This window comes from Diabrotica undecimpunctata, chromosome 3, assembly GCF_040954645.1.
Source record: "Diabrotica undecimpunctata isolate CICGRU chromosome 3, icDiaUnde3, whole genome shotgun sequence".
Classification (NCBI taxonomy): domain Eukaryota; kingdom Metazoa; phylum Arthropoda; class Insecta; order Coleoptera; family Chrysomelidae; genus Diabrotica; species Diabrotica undecimpunctata.
In genome coordinates this window covers 120,178,644-120,195,220 of record NC_092805.1, presented here as the reverse complement: position 1 = coordinate 120,195,220, position 16,577 = coordinate 120,178,644, and the positions used below count along the sequence as shown (strand labels likewise).

Here is a 16,577-nt window from a genome sequence, read left to right as displayed (position 1 = left end):
TCACATATATATATATATATATATATATATATATATATATATATATATATATATATATATATAAATTTAGTATTGCTCACAGATAACTATCTTTAAGTAGTACCTACCTTTTACAGCCTAAAACTTCCAGGGACAATATACCTATACCTATGGAAAAAAGGTAAATGTTGAGCAAAGCTTAACACGTCGCATGCTTAAAGCCTAACGATATGCTACTGCTAGGTGCTGAGAGTATTTTTTTTGTAAATCGTTATAACTGCAATTGGTTTCTTGTTGGCAGAATACATTTATAAAGTTTTTGCTAAATTTTGTCTTTTTTAACGCGTGACGCTCATAGGCGTCGTCAGCACTAGATCATTAATGTTTCATCCATATGCTAAGTGACTCACATGTGCGTCTTTGATTTTTAAATTGCAGAAATTCATTATTGTCAAAAGAAACATTTACTGGAAATTTTAATAGAAAATATATTACAATAATAATATTAATAATTACAAATTATTATCATTATGATACTGTACAAAACAATTTCCAACACAAAGGCCAGGTTTTTCAGGACAGAAGCTGCACTCAAATATCGTGTCTTTTCTTAAATTATTCTTTGAACATACCTTACATCTTTTTCTCTTTATCCGACCTTTAGTATCAACATTTAAAATTTTTGAAATGTTGTGCTTGTCTGTTGTTTGTTGTTGTTTGTACACTGGAGTAACCAATACTGTTTCAGAATTTTTTAAAAGATGTCTGATAATTTCTAAACGATATTCATATAAATTCATTTTTCTACCAGTGTACGGAGTATAACTTTTGTACAAATAATAGGAATTTAACAACAAAACTTGAAATATGTGAATACCTATTTTTTTATAACATCTGAGCGTCTTTCGCTCACATGGATAGTAAGCGAGCATTTGATCTTTGCGATTAACACCACTCATAAACTCATTATATTTGGATATAGGTAGGGGTTTTATTTTTATTTGGTTTCTTTTGTTTTCAGTTTCGATAAGATTATTTTTAAATTCCGTGGATATGTACATAACTTCTCTTTTATCTCTCCACTTTCCTACTAAAATGTCATCTTTGTATTGCCCTACTGTCTGTCCTTATGCTAGTTTAGCTTCTAAAACTTTTTTAGGGTTACCTTTTCTCTTGGAAATTAAAGTTCCTGTGCAGAAGGTATTGTTTTGTAAAAGCGTTTTTGCTAAATCAACACTTCCATAAAAATTATCTATAAAAAGAGAATGCCCAACGTTAAGTTTATCTCGCATTAGTTCTAAAACTACTTTTTCAGAGTGGCCTTTTCCACCTGCAGAGTCATAACGTCCTGTATATAATTTCATACGAAGCGCTAAGCCGTTGGGTTCTGCCAACACATACAATTTAAGTCTGTATTTGTGACGTTTGCTTTTCATATATATTCGAAAAGATAATCTACCACGCCACAACACCATACTTTTATCAAGGGATAGATTTTTTCCTGGTTGATATATTTCAGCCATTATATAATTGAAGTAATTTAAAAGTGGTTTAATTTTATAGATTTTATCTTCTATTGTACCCTCTTCTGGATTTCGGGCAAAATGTAGACATCTCAAAATAAGCAAGTAACGATCTCGGCTCATATTATTATGGAAACATTTCAATTGAAAAAGAGGATCGGTATTCCAGTAGTCCTGGATTCTATTGGTTTTCCATGTTCCCATATGCAATGTAAGTCCAAAAAATGTTTTAAGTTCGTTAACAGACACAGGCTTCCATTGAGTTATACGTGAATGTTCTGCAACACCGGATAAAAATAACGATTCGGCATAAACATTTGTTTCCTGCACTATTATCTCAAAAAAAATATCTTCTACAAGAAGGCAAAAAAAATCATATGGAAGACCAGTCCCTGGAATATCTACTAATAACCCAGAAGATTTGGTAAAATTAAAATTTTGCATTCCAATAGGATCGTCTTTCCACGAATCCTCACTTAAATTTGGCTCCTCCTGTATATTTTCATTCCTATCTGCATTTCCATGTAACGCTTCAACCAATCCAGAATAATTATTTTCTTCTTCAAAATCTAAAAAAAAAAAATAAAGCAATTGTACAAGAAAATATAATGCTGCAAAATAATTCTGTTGATAATATTCTAAAAGGTTGATATTAGAAATAAACATTTCCAAACATGTATACAAATGAAGTTATGATACAATTTTGAATTCATTTCTCAAATCTCGTATTGGAATCATATCTGTACTTTATAATAAACATACCTGTGTCTTCATCTGACAGAACTACACTATTATTGGATTCACTAAATTCATCTTCACTAGATGAATTATTATTTAATATATTATATAATTGATCAGTACTATATTTTGATCTTTTACAGTTTGAATTATTTGCATTCATTTTACCACACGAATCTTCGATCTTTTACAATGTGAATTATTATTTGCATTTATTTTAACAAACGTCAATAGTTTGATAGTTTGACAACTAAAAAGCATGGCAACCTATTATGTAGGTACGGAATTCTGTAATAGGTTTTAATAAATAAATAAAATAATACAATAATTATTGTAATAGATAGATACGGATTTCGGTTGTTGACTGTGATAATCAGCATTATCTTTTCTAATAATATAAATCCAAAATAAAAAAGTCTAATAGCAAAAAATAGAATAAGGTTAATTTAAATTTAGAAAATATATTAATTTAATAAATTTGATATGGCAAAATAAAGATAATACAGAATCTAAATTTAAATAATTTTATGAATTAGTTTTTGTACTTGGAGAAAAGATTTTCTTTTTTGATTACGGTGGCTTTTCTTTGTTTTTTATTTTTATAGTTTTGGTGCAAAACAGAATTATTGTGAGTCCATCTTTGGAAGCCTTACTTGCAGTGCTCATTTCTTCTCTTAGGGCATAAGTTATGTTAGATAATGCTTTCGTCGAAATAAAAATAATCCCGACTCATCTGCGTTAAAATATCTAGCGGTGAGTATCGCTTCAATAAATTGAGCAGTTTTTCCTTTCAATCAGAAACCACTATGTAATTTTCAGCAGCTGTTTTGTCATATTACAAATTTGAAGCAACTATTTTGTCGCTTTCAAAATTTCTCAAGCCTAGAAGAACTAGAAGCCTTCATATCAATGCTTAGTTCACTTGAAATTTCTACTGCTTTTTTTTGAATAATTCTACCAGAAACAATATTATTTTTTAACCCCAATTTACGAAGCAAATCGAAAATAATTTGATTCAATACGGTACCCGAGAAGAAATTACCGAAACACAAGTGAAATTGAAGAAGGTAATGGAAACATTCTAAAATGAGAAAAAGAAAAATATAAGTAAAATTGAAGAAGGTAATGGAAACATTCTAAAAGGAGAAAAAGAAATAATAAAGGACATAGACAGAGTATTTGTCATTATGTATATAAAAATACCGTGGTCGGTCTGCGCTTTTGTGGAGGAAGTATTCTGGACAAAACACAGGACCAACCTGTCACTTCTGGAACAGCTTCATATAAACGACAGGCTAATAAAAAAAGTAAACCGAGAATACCTAAATTACTTCAGCCATAAGAACGGGAACTATGAAACTATTGGTAGTAGAAGGAAAGGTAAAAAATGTTTTTGAGAACTGCTTGATAAATAGGTTAACAGATAGTTTTCTCTACAAACTTTTCCAAAAAGTAAACTTTTATACACAAGGGTATTTATGCTAGACAATACAAAACATAGGTATCTTGAAAACTCACATGTGCGTCATCAGCATATGACTGAAGCGATATCTTGACGCTCATAGGCGTGATTAGCATGCAACGTGTTAATAGTGGTGGCTAAACCTCACATAATAATTACGGATCGGGGTTTAAGAACTATTTTCATTTAGTTATATCAGTATAGACACTGTAACTTCATAGAGAACCATTGATAAGATCATAATCTTTTCTGTTTAATTCTTAATATTATTAATATCACACACTTGAAAATGATTACTGTCAAAAGATTTTAATGATAATTAAAGTATATATAAATAACCAAGAGTAAAATACTCGTATATTTATTCAAGATGATATTTAAAGTATTATTTCTGACCCTAGCAGTTGTTGCTGCACAATTAGTTTTTGGAAGAAGATTTCAGGGTATGTAATATTATATTTCCTTTACATAGATATGCATTGAGTTGACTGTGTTATATTTTCATTGTTTTCTTTTCCTTAAAACCCTTACACGAAAAACATTAAGGGTAAATAACGTGGATGTAGTGCCGTTAGCAGCAAAAAATTTCGTAGTTGGCCAAGTAAAAAATAATCACGAATCTCTCTCTCTCCATTCCTCTTTCACTCTTTCTCAAACTTCACTCATGTCACAAATCTTCCACAATTCTTTTGATTTCTCTATGACATCAAGCCAAAGTCTATATGTGTCACAATATACCTGCCCACTGCCACTTAAGTTTATAGACTGTTTCAGTAACGTCCGTTATTTGGGTTTTTCTTCACTTGTCTGTATTTATGACTCCGACTCTTAAAATTATGACCATAGATTTTTCATAGCTCGTTGTGTTATTTGTATTTTGTTTGCGAATCACGAATAATTTTCTGAATCATCAATAATTGTGTTTATTTGGATAATTTTTCTAAAATAATAATTTACATATTAAGCAAAAACATAATTTACATATTTATATAAAATCGTCTACCAAATGGGACCATGTAAACCAATGCGAAGTCTTATAATACCTATATGCGCAGATTGAAGAGTTTTAGATTTAAAAATTACTTTTTTTTCAGATGGTCTTAAGAATCGTGTTTTTAATTTTTGTTTGGAAAGTAGATGACTGACGCAATACATCAATCTATTTTATCAGTTAAACTAATATATTTTTTGGTAATATCTGTAACATTTTACCAATTAACATTAAAATCTGGAATATTTCAGTTGTTAGCTAAATTTTCTTGTGCAAATTCTTGCAATACTTTAATTTTATTTACCTCATTCATATTGACAAATATATAATCCATTTTAAAGTATATTACGTACTTTATGACATTGTCAATATTGTTGAGGTGCGTTCCTGAGACGACTTTATTGGAAGATATTTCATTCATAAATCAACTTTGACTTATTAGAACTTATTAAGAAATTATTACGAACTAAACTTAACCCATCAGAAAAAATCATAACATACATAATCATACAATCACATGTAATCATTGCATAAAACCAGGAAAAAACGTACCGGAGATGGTAAGTACAGGGTGATCCAATGAAACGGTACGGTATCAAACAAAGAAGAAAACTAAAAAAATATCTTTTTATTCAATTTAATAAAAGAAACGTATACTACACTACTAAACGTATACTACGTGAAGAAATATTCAGTTTTTGAAGATGATATTGGAAAAGTGACCTTTATTTTGTCGGACACATTCTTGCAGCCGTGGTATAAAGTTGTTAACGACATTGACTAACATTTCTTGAGGTATTTCTTTTACTACTTCGTGTATCCGTTGTTTCAAAGCCTCGATATTTCTTGGGAAGTTATTTTGAAATACTTTTGAGGAAAGATTGTCTTTGTAAATCCATTGACACTCGTGATGTGTGACATGTTGCATTATCGTGTTGAAAGGTCGTCTGTTCATGTCTGTAATTCTTGATTGCCGGAAGAAAAAAATATTTAAATTATGCACGTAGCGATCAGAGTTTACTGTTACTTCGTGCCCATCCTCGTCCTCAAAAAAATAAGATCCAATGATGCCTAACGAAGAAATTGCACACCACATGGTTACTTTTTCTGAGTATAGGAGTCTTTTGTGTAATTACTGCGGATTATTGTCAGACCAATAGCGGAAATTTTGTTTATTTACATACCAATTTAGATCAAAGTGCGGTTTATCACTCATCCAAATCAATACGCTCCAACATTTATTCACAAAACCCTAGCCGGGTGAGAAAATCTCGAACGTTAAAGGCGTGCAAAACCTGCTCACCTCACTGGATTTTCGAGGGTTCGCGTGTAATGAGTTTCGCACCGCTTCAATATTCTGTGGTGTGCCAGCAGTTCTAACATTGCCTTGCCACCTCTTTTCTGTGATGTCGAACCACTACTTTCAAATTTCCTAATCCCGGTCTGAATTGCCTTGTTAGATGGAACTGGAGCGCGGAAAACGTTCGTTGTACACGTACAAAACTTTCACCATTTTTTGTAATAAGCTTTTACAGCAAATGCACGTTGTTCAGGCTACTTCTCCATAATAACCATAGGTAAGAAGGTTAGGTTAGGTTAGGTTAGGTTAGATAATAACCAAACTCTAAACTTTAGAATCTCTAGATTCACAACGTTTACGTCGCAAGCCCGCAGCTCCTCTATTTTTTCGCTAGCAGGGTTGCCAAATCGTGCCGTTTCACTCAATCACCTGTTGTTGGTCTTACATTTAGTTAATTCTCAATATTAACACCAAACTCCGATTTTTATGTATGTTATTTTAAAACATATATGATGTATCCTCGATATGTTATTGACTTACTAATAGTAGTATTTTCTTTCTATCGATTTCCTCTTTTTTGATATGAGTATAGATTAAACAGATCCTACTGCATTCTGCAGATGAATTTGTTTTGCAATTGGTTTCAGTTAACATAATTAGAGCCGCTTCTTTGATTTTCCTCTTTTAACCATCTTACCATCTTACCATTATCGTAGTTTCTGGACTACGAGTATACTTGAATCTTTCCATTTAGCTCTATGTTCATTTTTCCGTGCATGTTTACATATTCATGATCTATCAAATTCTCTATCTTTGAGGTAAGATTTATGTTAGATTGATGTTCACTTATTCTAACACTTAATGGTCTTAATATTTCCCTAAATAAAAATTTGCGCCTTCACACGGTTTTTATAAATACAATTCTTTGTTTTTCCTTGTTCATTGTTAGGTCTTGTTTTAGATAAAATAGATCTCAATGTGGCTGTTGTTTTGAATGTTGTTGAAATGTATTAATTTGCTAACTTTTTAAGTTTTTCCAATAATTTGATAATAAGTGGAAACACAAACATCAAATAAATTTATTTGAAAGTAAAATTGTGGCTTATACTCAGTAAAAATAGTAAATTTCAAATTGGAGTTTGAAAAATGAAGTTAGCTTGTTTTGATAGTAAGCCGATGATATGTTAAATTTAATAATACAATATATTTTAGATGACGTCGTTGAATGGGTCGATTATCATGTAAATTCCATTCCCGAAAATGCAATCAACATTGGAAAAACTCAGGACGATAAAAATATTTATATAGGATTAGTTCATTTTCTACATGAAAAAGCTGAAGGATTTATCCCAACTAGCATTGTGGAAGGAGAAGAATGTGTGTATGGTTTGCAGGAATTCAATATTACTAAGTATTGTAATAATATTAAGGTACTTAGAAACGTTCTATAATATAATCACATACATGTATACAAAATTACTAAATTCTCGGTAAGAACCGCGTTAAGAATTTAAAACTATACGTTTCGGGACCCATTTTGGAGCCATTATCAAGAGGGATATGGTACGTTCGAGTTCGGGGTCTCAATCTGCCTACTCCCCTCACTCGTGACGTACTGAAGAGTAGGTCTCAATCTGCCTACTCTTCAGTGTCGAGTGACACCTCGGTATTGTAAATGGTTTTATCAAAAATTTACATCATAACAAAAAAAAATGAGAGCTTGTGAGTTTACTGGGCTACTGTGAGTCTACTGAGCTGAGTTATATAGGGTAAAAAGCTATTTTTGACCCTTGATATGATATACTCAAAATTTGGTAAAAATCCGCGGACCCCCCTACGACAGTGGTCGAAAAGTAAAAACATTGAAACGTAAAGCTAAGATTAATACTATTAAAAGAATTATTATTAAACTCAACAGGCTTCCGGCTTGAACCGCGTCGATTATTATTATTATTTCGACATTCTCTCTAATGTCTTCTTCAGAGCTTCCGAGGTCTCAGTCTCCCGAGTCCCCAGACACTATTACACTGATCACTAATTAATGCATTACTGCTACTGGGAACAGCAGACGGTTCATTTATACCGTCGATGGGGACGTGGTTTGGGTGGAGCTTGGCGTGGGGGTTGGCGTGTATATTGGTGCGGGGATTGGCGCGAGTGTTGGCGCGAGTGTTGGCGCGAACATTTCTGACGGCAGAATTTTGATTGAAGGAGGGAGCGGACGATATTTTCTTTATGACAGGTCACCATGTCGAAGGTAACTGGATGCCGTCATCTCTTTTATTAAGACAATTTGGCCTTTTTTTAAATTGCTATGGCTTCTCGGATAATTCTTGTTCATAAAAGCGGATGAGGGATATGGTTCAGGAGTTTTCAAAATCATTTTTGTGACCTGTATGAATATAGTGTTGACCTAGTGCTTAAATTGAATCGAAATTGCGAACAGAAATAGAATGTTCCTAAATCCTATTATGGTTTCTACGGTTTGTTTGATCTACATAAAATATATGATGTAAATATGTATATATAGGGTGCGCCAAACCTCTGGTTTTCTTTTTTTACGGCTAAACTATGAAGTATATACTATGCGGTCCATATGTATGGAATAAATTCATTTTTATCGTTATTATGTACTATCTGAAAAAAACCTAAAACAGGTCGATTTTTATTCTTAAATTGACAATTTACAGTATAAAAATATTATCCCCTTCCAGTACCCCCTTTGAATTATAAGCACCTCCTCGAAAATTTTAAATAACAAAGGGGGTCGTGTGACTCCTTGTTAGAAAGGGATTTTAATCCTCTGTTCAGCAATATAAAGTTTTTTGAGTTTGTGCAATCATAGATTTTTACAATTAAATTAAATGTTCAACTAATGCACCATTATTCACTTCTTAACAATAACCGAGGCGATTTTGGAATTTTCGAACAACATTTTGTATGACCTCGGGGGTTATTTTGTTAGTTTTTTCCGTTATCCTAACTTTTAAATCAGCAATATTGTCTGGTCTATTAAAATATACTTTAGAAATAATCAGGTATTTTCGTATCTGTTCTGCTAAACATTAGGGAAGATACTTTGAAGCTAATAAAATATTAGTCAAAAAGCCAAATAAACAATTGATATGAATCTTGTAGGCTGCTGTCATTTAGGTAATTAAAGTTACTAAAAGACGTCAGTATAATATTTGTGCGCGTATTAAATTTAATTATGGCTCATTTGTCCGAGACTAAAAGAGTAGTCATTTTAATTATGATTGGTTTTGGTAATAAAACAAGAACTCAAAAGGAGGTTTGTGAAATGTTTAATAATAAATACCCCGGTCAACAAGTCTCGCAGTCTACAGTTAGAAAAATTGAAAAGAAGTTTCGTTATACTGGACATGTAAAAAATATTGAAAAACCAGGTAGAAATGTTAAATTTACTGATGAAAAAAAGTTAGATGTATTTCTAGAGATTGAGGAAAATCCGCATAAGACAACTCGAAAACTGGTCGCCGTCAATGATGTAAGTAAATCATCTATTTTGAGAGTTTTGCATAAAGAAAAATACCACCCTTACAAAGTTCAGTTGGTTCAGGAGTTAAATGAAGATGATCCCGATAGAAGGCAAAAATTCTGTGAAATGATGATGGGCAGACTGAACGCAGATTTTCAGTTCATAAACAAAATAGTTTTTTCTGATGAAGCGACGTTTCATTTAAACGGAACGGTTAACAAACTCAGAGAAAATCCTCACTGGGTGTGTGAGACTCACGCAATATCCTAAAAAATTAACATTTGTGCTGGTATCATTAACAATAAAATTATTGGTCCTTATTTTTTTGAGGGCACAGTTGATGGTGAGGTTTATCTAGATTTTTTGATTAACTTTTTAGTGCCTACATTACGAAGATTTTTCCCTGATGTCAATCATCCAAATGAGATAGATCGATCTATTTAATACCAACAAGACAGAGCTCTTCCGCATTTTGCACGTATAGTTAGAAATTATTTAAACGAGGTTTTTCCCAATAGGTTGATTGGAAGACGTGGAACGATCGAATGGCCGGCTAGATCCCCGATTTGACTCTTCTAGATTACTTTGTGCGAGAAGTGAATAGTGGTTATTTTGAACATTTAATTTAATTGAAAATTACATTGAAAAATACATTCTAAATATTATGTGACATTATTATCTTCATTTAACCTAGTTTTGTGATAGAGACATTATCAAAATTTTACATCTTAAAAATCAATTTCCTCAGATATGATTGCACCAAACTTAAAAAACTTTATATTTCCGAACAGAGGACTAAAATCCCTTTCTAATAAGGTATCACACGACCCCCTTTGTTATTTAAAATTTTTGAGGGGGTACTTATAATTCAAAGGGGGGTGTTGGAATGGGATAATATTTTTATACTGTAAATTGTCAATTTAAGAATAAAAATCGACCTGTTTCAGTTTTTTTTCAGATAGTACATAATAACTCCCAAAATGAATTTATTCCATACATATGGACCGCATGGTAGATAAAAATTTTTTAAAACAAAAGTGATGTATGTCTAAGACTTATCTACTATAAATTTTTTTTTGATTATACAGGATCAGTCAGAAAAACGAAATTAATCAAAGTTATGTTTTTTAAAATTGAATACCTTGTAAGTATAATAAACTATTTTTAAATAATTTTTTAAAAATATGAGTTTCTATAAGGCCTCATAGTTCTAAAGTTAATAATTTTCGAAATATTTACATTTTTATTAGGAGAAATGGTAATATTTAAATGGCTGTGGATTAGGTTACCAAGGTAATAAAAATGTAAATGACATATTAAAGTTTTTCTAGTATAGTGTCGTTTTTAAGTAATTTCATAGATAGCCGTAATAAACTCCATAGTTTAGCCGTAAAAAGTTAAAACCTGATCATGGTTAATGAGATCATTAATTCATATACAATTGTGTGTGTGTGTGTGTGTGTGTTTTTTTTTTTTGGGGTTGGAAATACTTTTACATCTCATAAGGACTAGATGTACTGCCTGGTATGTCGGACTCGTATATTACACTACAATACCGACTACAACCCGTCCCCTTTTCTGCCTTTGTTACCCCCACAGTACTACCGTAAGGTACTACTTCAAGCGGGAGGATTAGGCTATTGCTCTTCCTTCAAGCCGTTGAAGTCATTGCTTCTATCCTTCTAAGCGTCTCTCTTTTCAGCTCGTCTCTTTTCAATGCGGCGAAGATCCTGGAAGACTTCCATCGCGAATATGCTGATTACATCCTAAGTTACCTTCGATGAAAGCATTTTTTCTACTATGGTCTCTGGTCAAACTTTCTGTTTGATAACTGCTTCTAAAGTATTGTGCAGGAGGTTGAAGCAGGGACGAACACGCGAAGAACACGTGTTCCGCATCATCACTGACTCCGAGGCAGGATGGGTACTCTGGAGAATCGTCATGTTCACAGCCATATGCTCGAAAACAGCCATGTCCTGAGAGGATCTGCGTCAGATAGTACTTCCTTTGCCGATAAAAGGTCTTCCTATTTTCAGCTAGCACCCCACTGGGTAGCATGTCGGCTATGATGTATACTGCATCCTCAGATACTGTGCGCAATGCCCTGGCAACTCTTAAAGCGCTCAGACGATATACTGATGCGACCTTTCTCCGTAATTCCTGGGTTCCGAGAGTGTATGTTAATACTGACGTGACCACTGACGACAATAACGTCCTTCTGTTTTGTTTTGGGCCACCGACATTCGGTATTAGCCGGGACAAGGCTACTCTTACTACTTATGCTTTAGCACTGACGTACCTTACTTGCTGCTTAAAGCTGAGTCTGGTATTAATCAGCACTTCCAAATACCGAGGAAATAGTTGTAATGTGACTTCATGTTCTTCAATGCTCAGTGTTACGGTTTCCACCTGTTTACGACTAGTAATAAGCATCGCCTCCGTTTTGTGCTTCGCCAGATTTAAATTAACTGGGTTCATCCACTGGCCGATTCTCTCGAAGATAATGTCGAACGTGAGATTTATTTCCTTAAGGTGCTTTTCGACGATCACCAAAGCCACGTCATCGACGTAAGCCACGAGCCTAGCTTCTCTTGGTAATTCTAGTTATAGCAACCCATTATACATAATATTTCACAAATAGGATCTAGGACAGAGCCCTGTGGAACTCCTCTAGTGATTTTATATTCCTTCAGGCCAGACTTTATGTCAGACTTCAAAAGTCGATCAGTGAAGTAGTTAGTCACTATCCCCCTTAGATATGCCGGTACCCTCATTTCGGTTAAAGCTCGCATAATGGAATTCCCGTTGGCGGAATTTAAAAGCATTTTTAATGTCCAATGTGGCCACCAGACAATACTTCTTCGTACCCCTCTTCCATCTACTCCCTGAGATTGCCTTCTTGGCTGTCTTAACGACAAGATCAATCCCTTCGAGTGTTGAGTGTCTTTTTTGAAAACCATACTGATTGTTGTTGAGTAACGGTTTAACTACTGCTTTGATTATTTGATAGATTATCCGTTCTAATATCTTGCCAGCTGTATTCAGCATACAGTGCGGATGATAAGATGATAGTTCCTCTGGTGATTTCATTCCCTTTAGGAGAAGCACCAATCTTTGTTGCTTCTATATGTGCGGGATAATACCCTCCTTAAGGCATGTATTGTAAACTCCCAGGAACATTGCCGGGGACTTTTGATGGCTACTTTTAAAGCGATGTTTGACATTCTATCTAAACTCGAAACTTTATTATTTCCTATTCTATTACACGCTTCCATCAGTTGATCTTCCGTGATCTTCAGGATTTCTTCAGCCTCGCACTCCTCGATTGGATGAAAGTTTTGTTGAGGGAATACTGTAGCAACTATCTTCCATAGAAGCTAAGGGCATACAGGTCTCGGAATTTAATGGATTTTCAGGTAAGTCTTGACCATCTTATATGGCCTGCCCCATTGATCATTCTCCACATTATTGATAAGTTCCATCCAGCATTGCCTTTTTGCTGTCTTTAAATGCCTTATTTAGTCTTCTGTGAGCGTTCTTGTACTCTGTCACTAGATCTGTAAAGTTTTTGTTGTCTCCAGCGTCTCCACGCTGAGAAGCTCTTCTGGTTTTTAGACATTTTTTACGTAGAGCACTTTTGTGGCCATTCCACCAGTGTACCACTAAACGTTAGCTTGTGCCGCGTTTTCGGGGCATATTTGGGCTCTACGGCTCTTTTTATCAGTTTCTCGGTCATATTTTTAGCGTCTCCAGCGGCGATTGGGTCGCCATCTAGAGGTACTGTGAAGGCAACTGGATCCAAAGATTTCACCTGTTTAATAAATACTTCCCATAGTAACGCATTATGCTCACTGGCTGTGAAAGTATCCAATACTTTCCAAGAACAGTTTCCCTTAACGAGGCAGGTACTGATAAAAGTGAGATCCACAGTGGAACTTACTCCTTCTCTAGTAAATGTAGGTGTACCACTGTTAAGCAAGACAACGTCTAGCGTTGCCTTGCATTAGTTTTCTTGCTGCCCTAATCCACTGCCCAGGTGTTGAAGTCCCCGGATAGTGCTACGGGAAAATGCTGTTTCGCATCCTCAGTCAGTCGATTCATAAAGTCAGTAAACTCATTGAGTAGGAGACTAGACGGAGGAAAATATGTGTATGTGTGTGCGTGCTTATAAGGTTGTTATACTAAAATATAAATTATGTATCGTCGTAAAGTAGTACTTTCTTTTTATTACTGTAAATATTTAAGGCACATAGCTCTCACCCTCTCTGAGGGGAAAATTTACTTCTTTTCTACTACTACTACTACTTTACAAATACCTACGGTATTAAAATGATTGAGCTTTTGGTGGGACTATTTCCATGTTATCGAGCCCTAGGTGACATGGTATGCTGCAGTATCTCCCAAAAATTTTCGTACACATCTGGACGTCAAGAGTTGTACAACTTTCTTCATGGTCTTATAAAGATGACTTTTATGTTTTCTAAGAGGTTTTTCAGAATAACACCAGTAGGAAAAAAAAAATAACAGATATGGTCTGGGTACTTTTCATTCTCGATTGTCTAATTTTATTTCTAAATCTCTGTACTTGGCGATCTTTTTTAATTTATTAACTATGAGATGAGATCTGGTCTATTATGTTGGTCTATTATATAGCACTGGTTGGTCTCTGAGCACAGTGCGACCCCAATATGGCTTGTAGATGTAATTTTCAAGCATAATTTGAGGAACGTATTGAATATGGGAGATGGTTAATTTGGAGAAGTTTGTTAGCTATGTTTTGATAAATGATATTTCCTACTGAATCACGCTGTTTTTTTTATTCGGTTGCAGCAAATGCCCGTCAAACGCTGCCGTTAAGACGTTGGATGGTTTCTTGTGCTTGACATCCATATCGGCATTTGTCGTTGTGAACCTGAGGGTCCATGTCAATATACTACAGGTAATTTTTGGTTGGTATAATCGGATCTTGAATGGCGAGTAAGGAATCTTTTGTTTCAGATAACATCTTTCCGAGTTATAATTTCAGTCAATACTTCGACTTTATATTGTCGACATAGTTTTTTCATGCAGAGGTTTACCCACCCAGGTGCGCATTTTCTCGTCCGTAGAGGTGGTTTATGCGCATTTCTTGTTTTCTCGTTTTAAGTGGCGTTATGTCATCTACTGCGAAAATCGCGCAATGTAAAGTGGATATCTCAGCCTGCATCTGAAAATAAGTTCCTAAATTAGCAAACTGGACTATATATCTATATCCACAGGACAAATATTTCAATTTTAAATGAGCTAAAAGTCAGCAAACGGCTATCCGGCAAAGTCCATCTCCAACAATTAAAATACTTTGGACATATTTTGGGAGCAGACACAGAAAACATGGAAAGACTTACAAGGAAAGGTAGAAGGCCGAAGATCACGAGAAAGATTCCCAACACGATGGATCGACTAAATTACAGGAGTATGTAAAAGACCTATGCATAAGTTAAAAGAAATGACCAGAGAAAGAGATCTTTGGAGACGGATACTAGACGACATCACGATGACCACAAATTCCCTTCAGTGGGTCAGGATTGAAGAGAGAGAGAGAGAGAGAGAGAGAGATCCATAAGACCTCTTACTACCTCGGTAATGTCATTCTTCCTACTTTATTATGACGAAGATGATGCTGTATGAGGTGTTCGAACTTTCCGCTGCAGATTTTCTATATCTGTTTTATTTCACTTACCAATACCAAATCAATAGCTAAGCGCGGAACGTTTTAGTGCCTTAAACAAATTTGTTACTGTTAAGATGTGAACGGAGCAAATGTGTTATCCTTCGTATAAATTCTCAAGTGAACTAGATTTTCATTTGCTTAAGGTCAACTTTCCGAGCTTACTTTCCTTCGAGATATTTATACATATCATTTTAGCACATTGAAGGGTGAACATTTTTAATGAGGTTAATGTGTAAAATTGGGAAAAAATAAGACTTTCGATAGAAAATTGTATATATATATATATATTATTTACTTAGATTCAATTGGTAAACATATTTTAGTTTTTTTTTAACTTTTAGATACTGGTTGGTAAAAACGATTATACAGATACCCTGTATTGGAAAAATGTTGCAGCTATAAATTTTACGAAGTTATTTAATTCAGATGATCATCGACCTGTACGTGCAGGATGGGAAACATTTAGATGGCCCTGTAACACCTCCGTTTACATTGGTAGACCAAATTTCGATAACAGGAACTGGGTGGGCAAAATTTTTAATAGCCATATTAATTGGCAGTGGAATGATATACCTGCATATCCATATATAAACATTTCAGATCCTTATAAATACGATCATATCAGAGTTCAATATGCAGGCGTTTATGATGTGCTCATGTTTAAGAATTAATAGTGTAGGTACTTGTTTATAAATAAAACCAGTCTTAAAATTATTTAGTCACAGTATTTTTTACTATTGAGACTATGGATATATTCAGCCTGCAGTTGATGTCAAAACTTAACTGGCGAATATAATAACAAAAACTATGATCAAAGTGACAAATGAGAGAATTGAGCAAGCGCGACAAAAAATAATAAAAAATAACTAAAAAATAGGTGTAAGTAGGTAAGAGGTAATAGTTAGATACTGTGATATCGCTGAGGTATCTTGAACAATATTAGGGTAACAAAACCAAGTTAGTTAACAAATCTACTTAATATAATTAGGAAAGAAAGTCAGATAAATGTAAAAAGATCATTAGTACACTAGTGTTTACCTGTGTAGAGAAAATGTTCAACAATGCCCAAATTATAGGGTAGTAAAATTAATTTATTTTTGATCTGTGAATAAAGATAACATAAGTAAAAAACATAACCGATCGTAGTTTTGTTTTTGTATCATAACTTTTTATTGGTAGTTCACATGTTCACAGCACATCCATAATTTACATCAATCACCTTTGGCCCTTAAATGTAAAGGCTTAATATCTCAATGACAACATCGTTTTCATAGCAAAAAAACACTGTTTCACTGCAACAAACTTGGTTTGCTATCAATCTGATATATTATCTCAAATGGAAGACCGTAAACATTAAAATTAATTAATCTAGGCT

At 33.9% G+C, this 16,577-nt stretch overlaps 1 protein-coding gene across 1 annotated transcript; it reads left to right on the top strand.

Moving 5' to 3' along the window:
- Positions 1 to 3,984: 3,984 nt before the first annotated feature.
- On the top strand, positions 3,985 to 15,916 carry LOC140436148 (uncharacterized). The gene is made up of 3 exons (XM_072524856.1): positions 3,985 to 4,145; positions 7,206 to 7,423; positions 15,544 to 15,916. Exons 1-3 carry the CDS (start codon positions 4,073 to 4,075, stop codon positions 15,871 to 15,873), a joined length of 621 nt encoding a protein of 206 aa, XP_072380957.1. The 5' UTR covers positions 3,985 to 4,072; the 3' UTR covers positions 15,874 to 15,916.
- Positions 15,917 to 16,577: the final 661 nt, after the last annotated feature.

What these genes read in the sequence shown, in the direction of transcription:
- LOC140436148 (XM_072524856.1), top strand. Translation starts at nt 4,073, where the DNA reads ATGATATTTAAAGTATTATTTCTGACCCTAGCAGTTGTTGCTGCACAA. An exon ending in TTTTGGAAGAAGATTTCAGG is followed by an intron (nt 4,146 to 7,205) that starts GTATGTAATATT and finishes AATATATTTTAG; the next exon opens with ATGACGTCGTTGAATGGGTC. An exon ending in AGTATTGTAATAATATTAAG is followed by an intron (nt 7,424 to 15,543) that starts GTACTTAGAAAC and finishes TTTAACTTTTAG; the next exon opens with ATACTGGTTGGTAAAAACGA.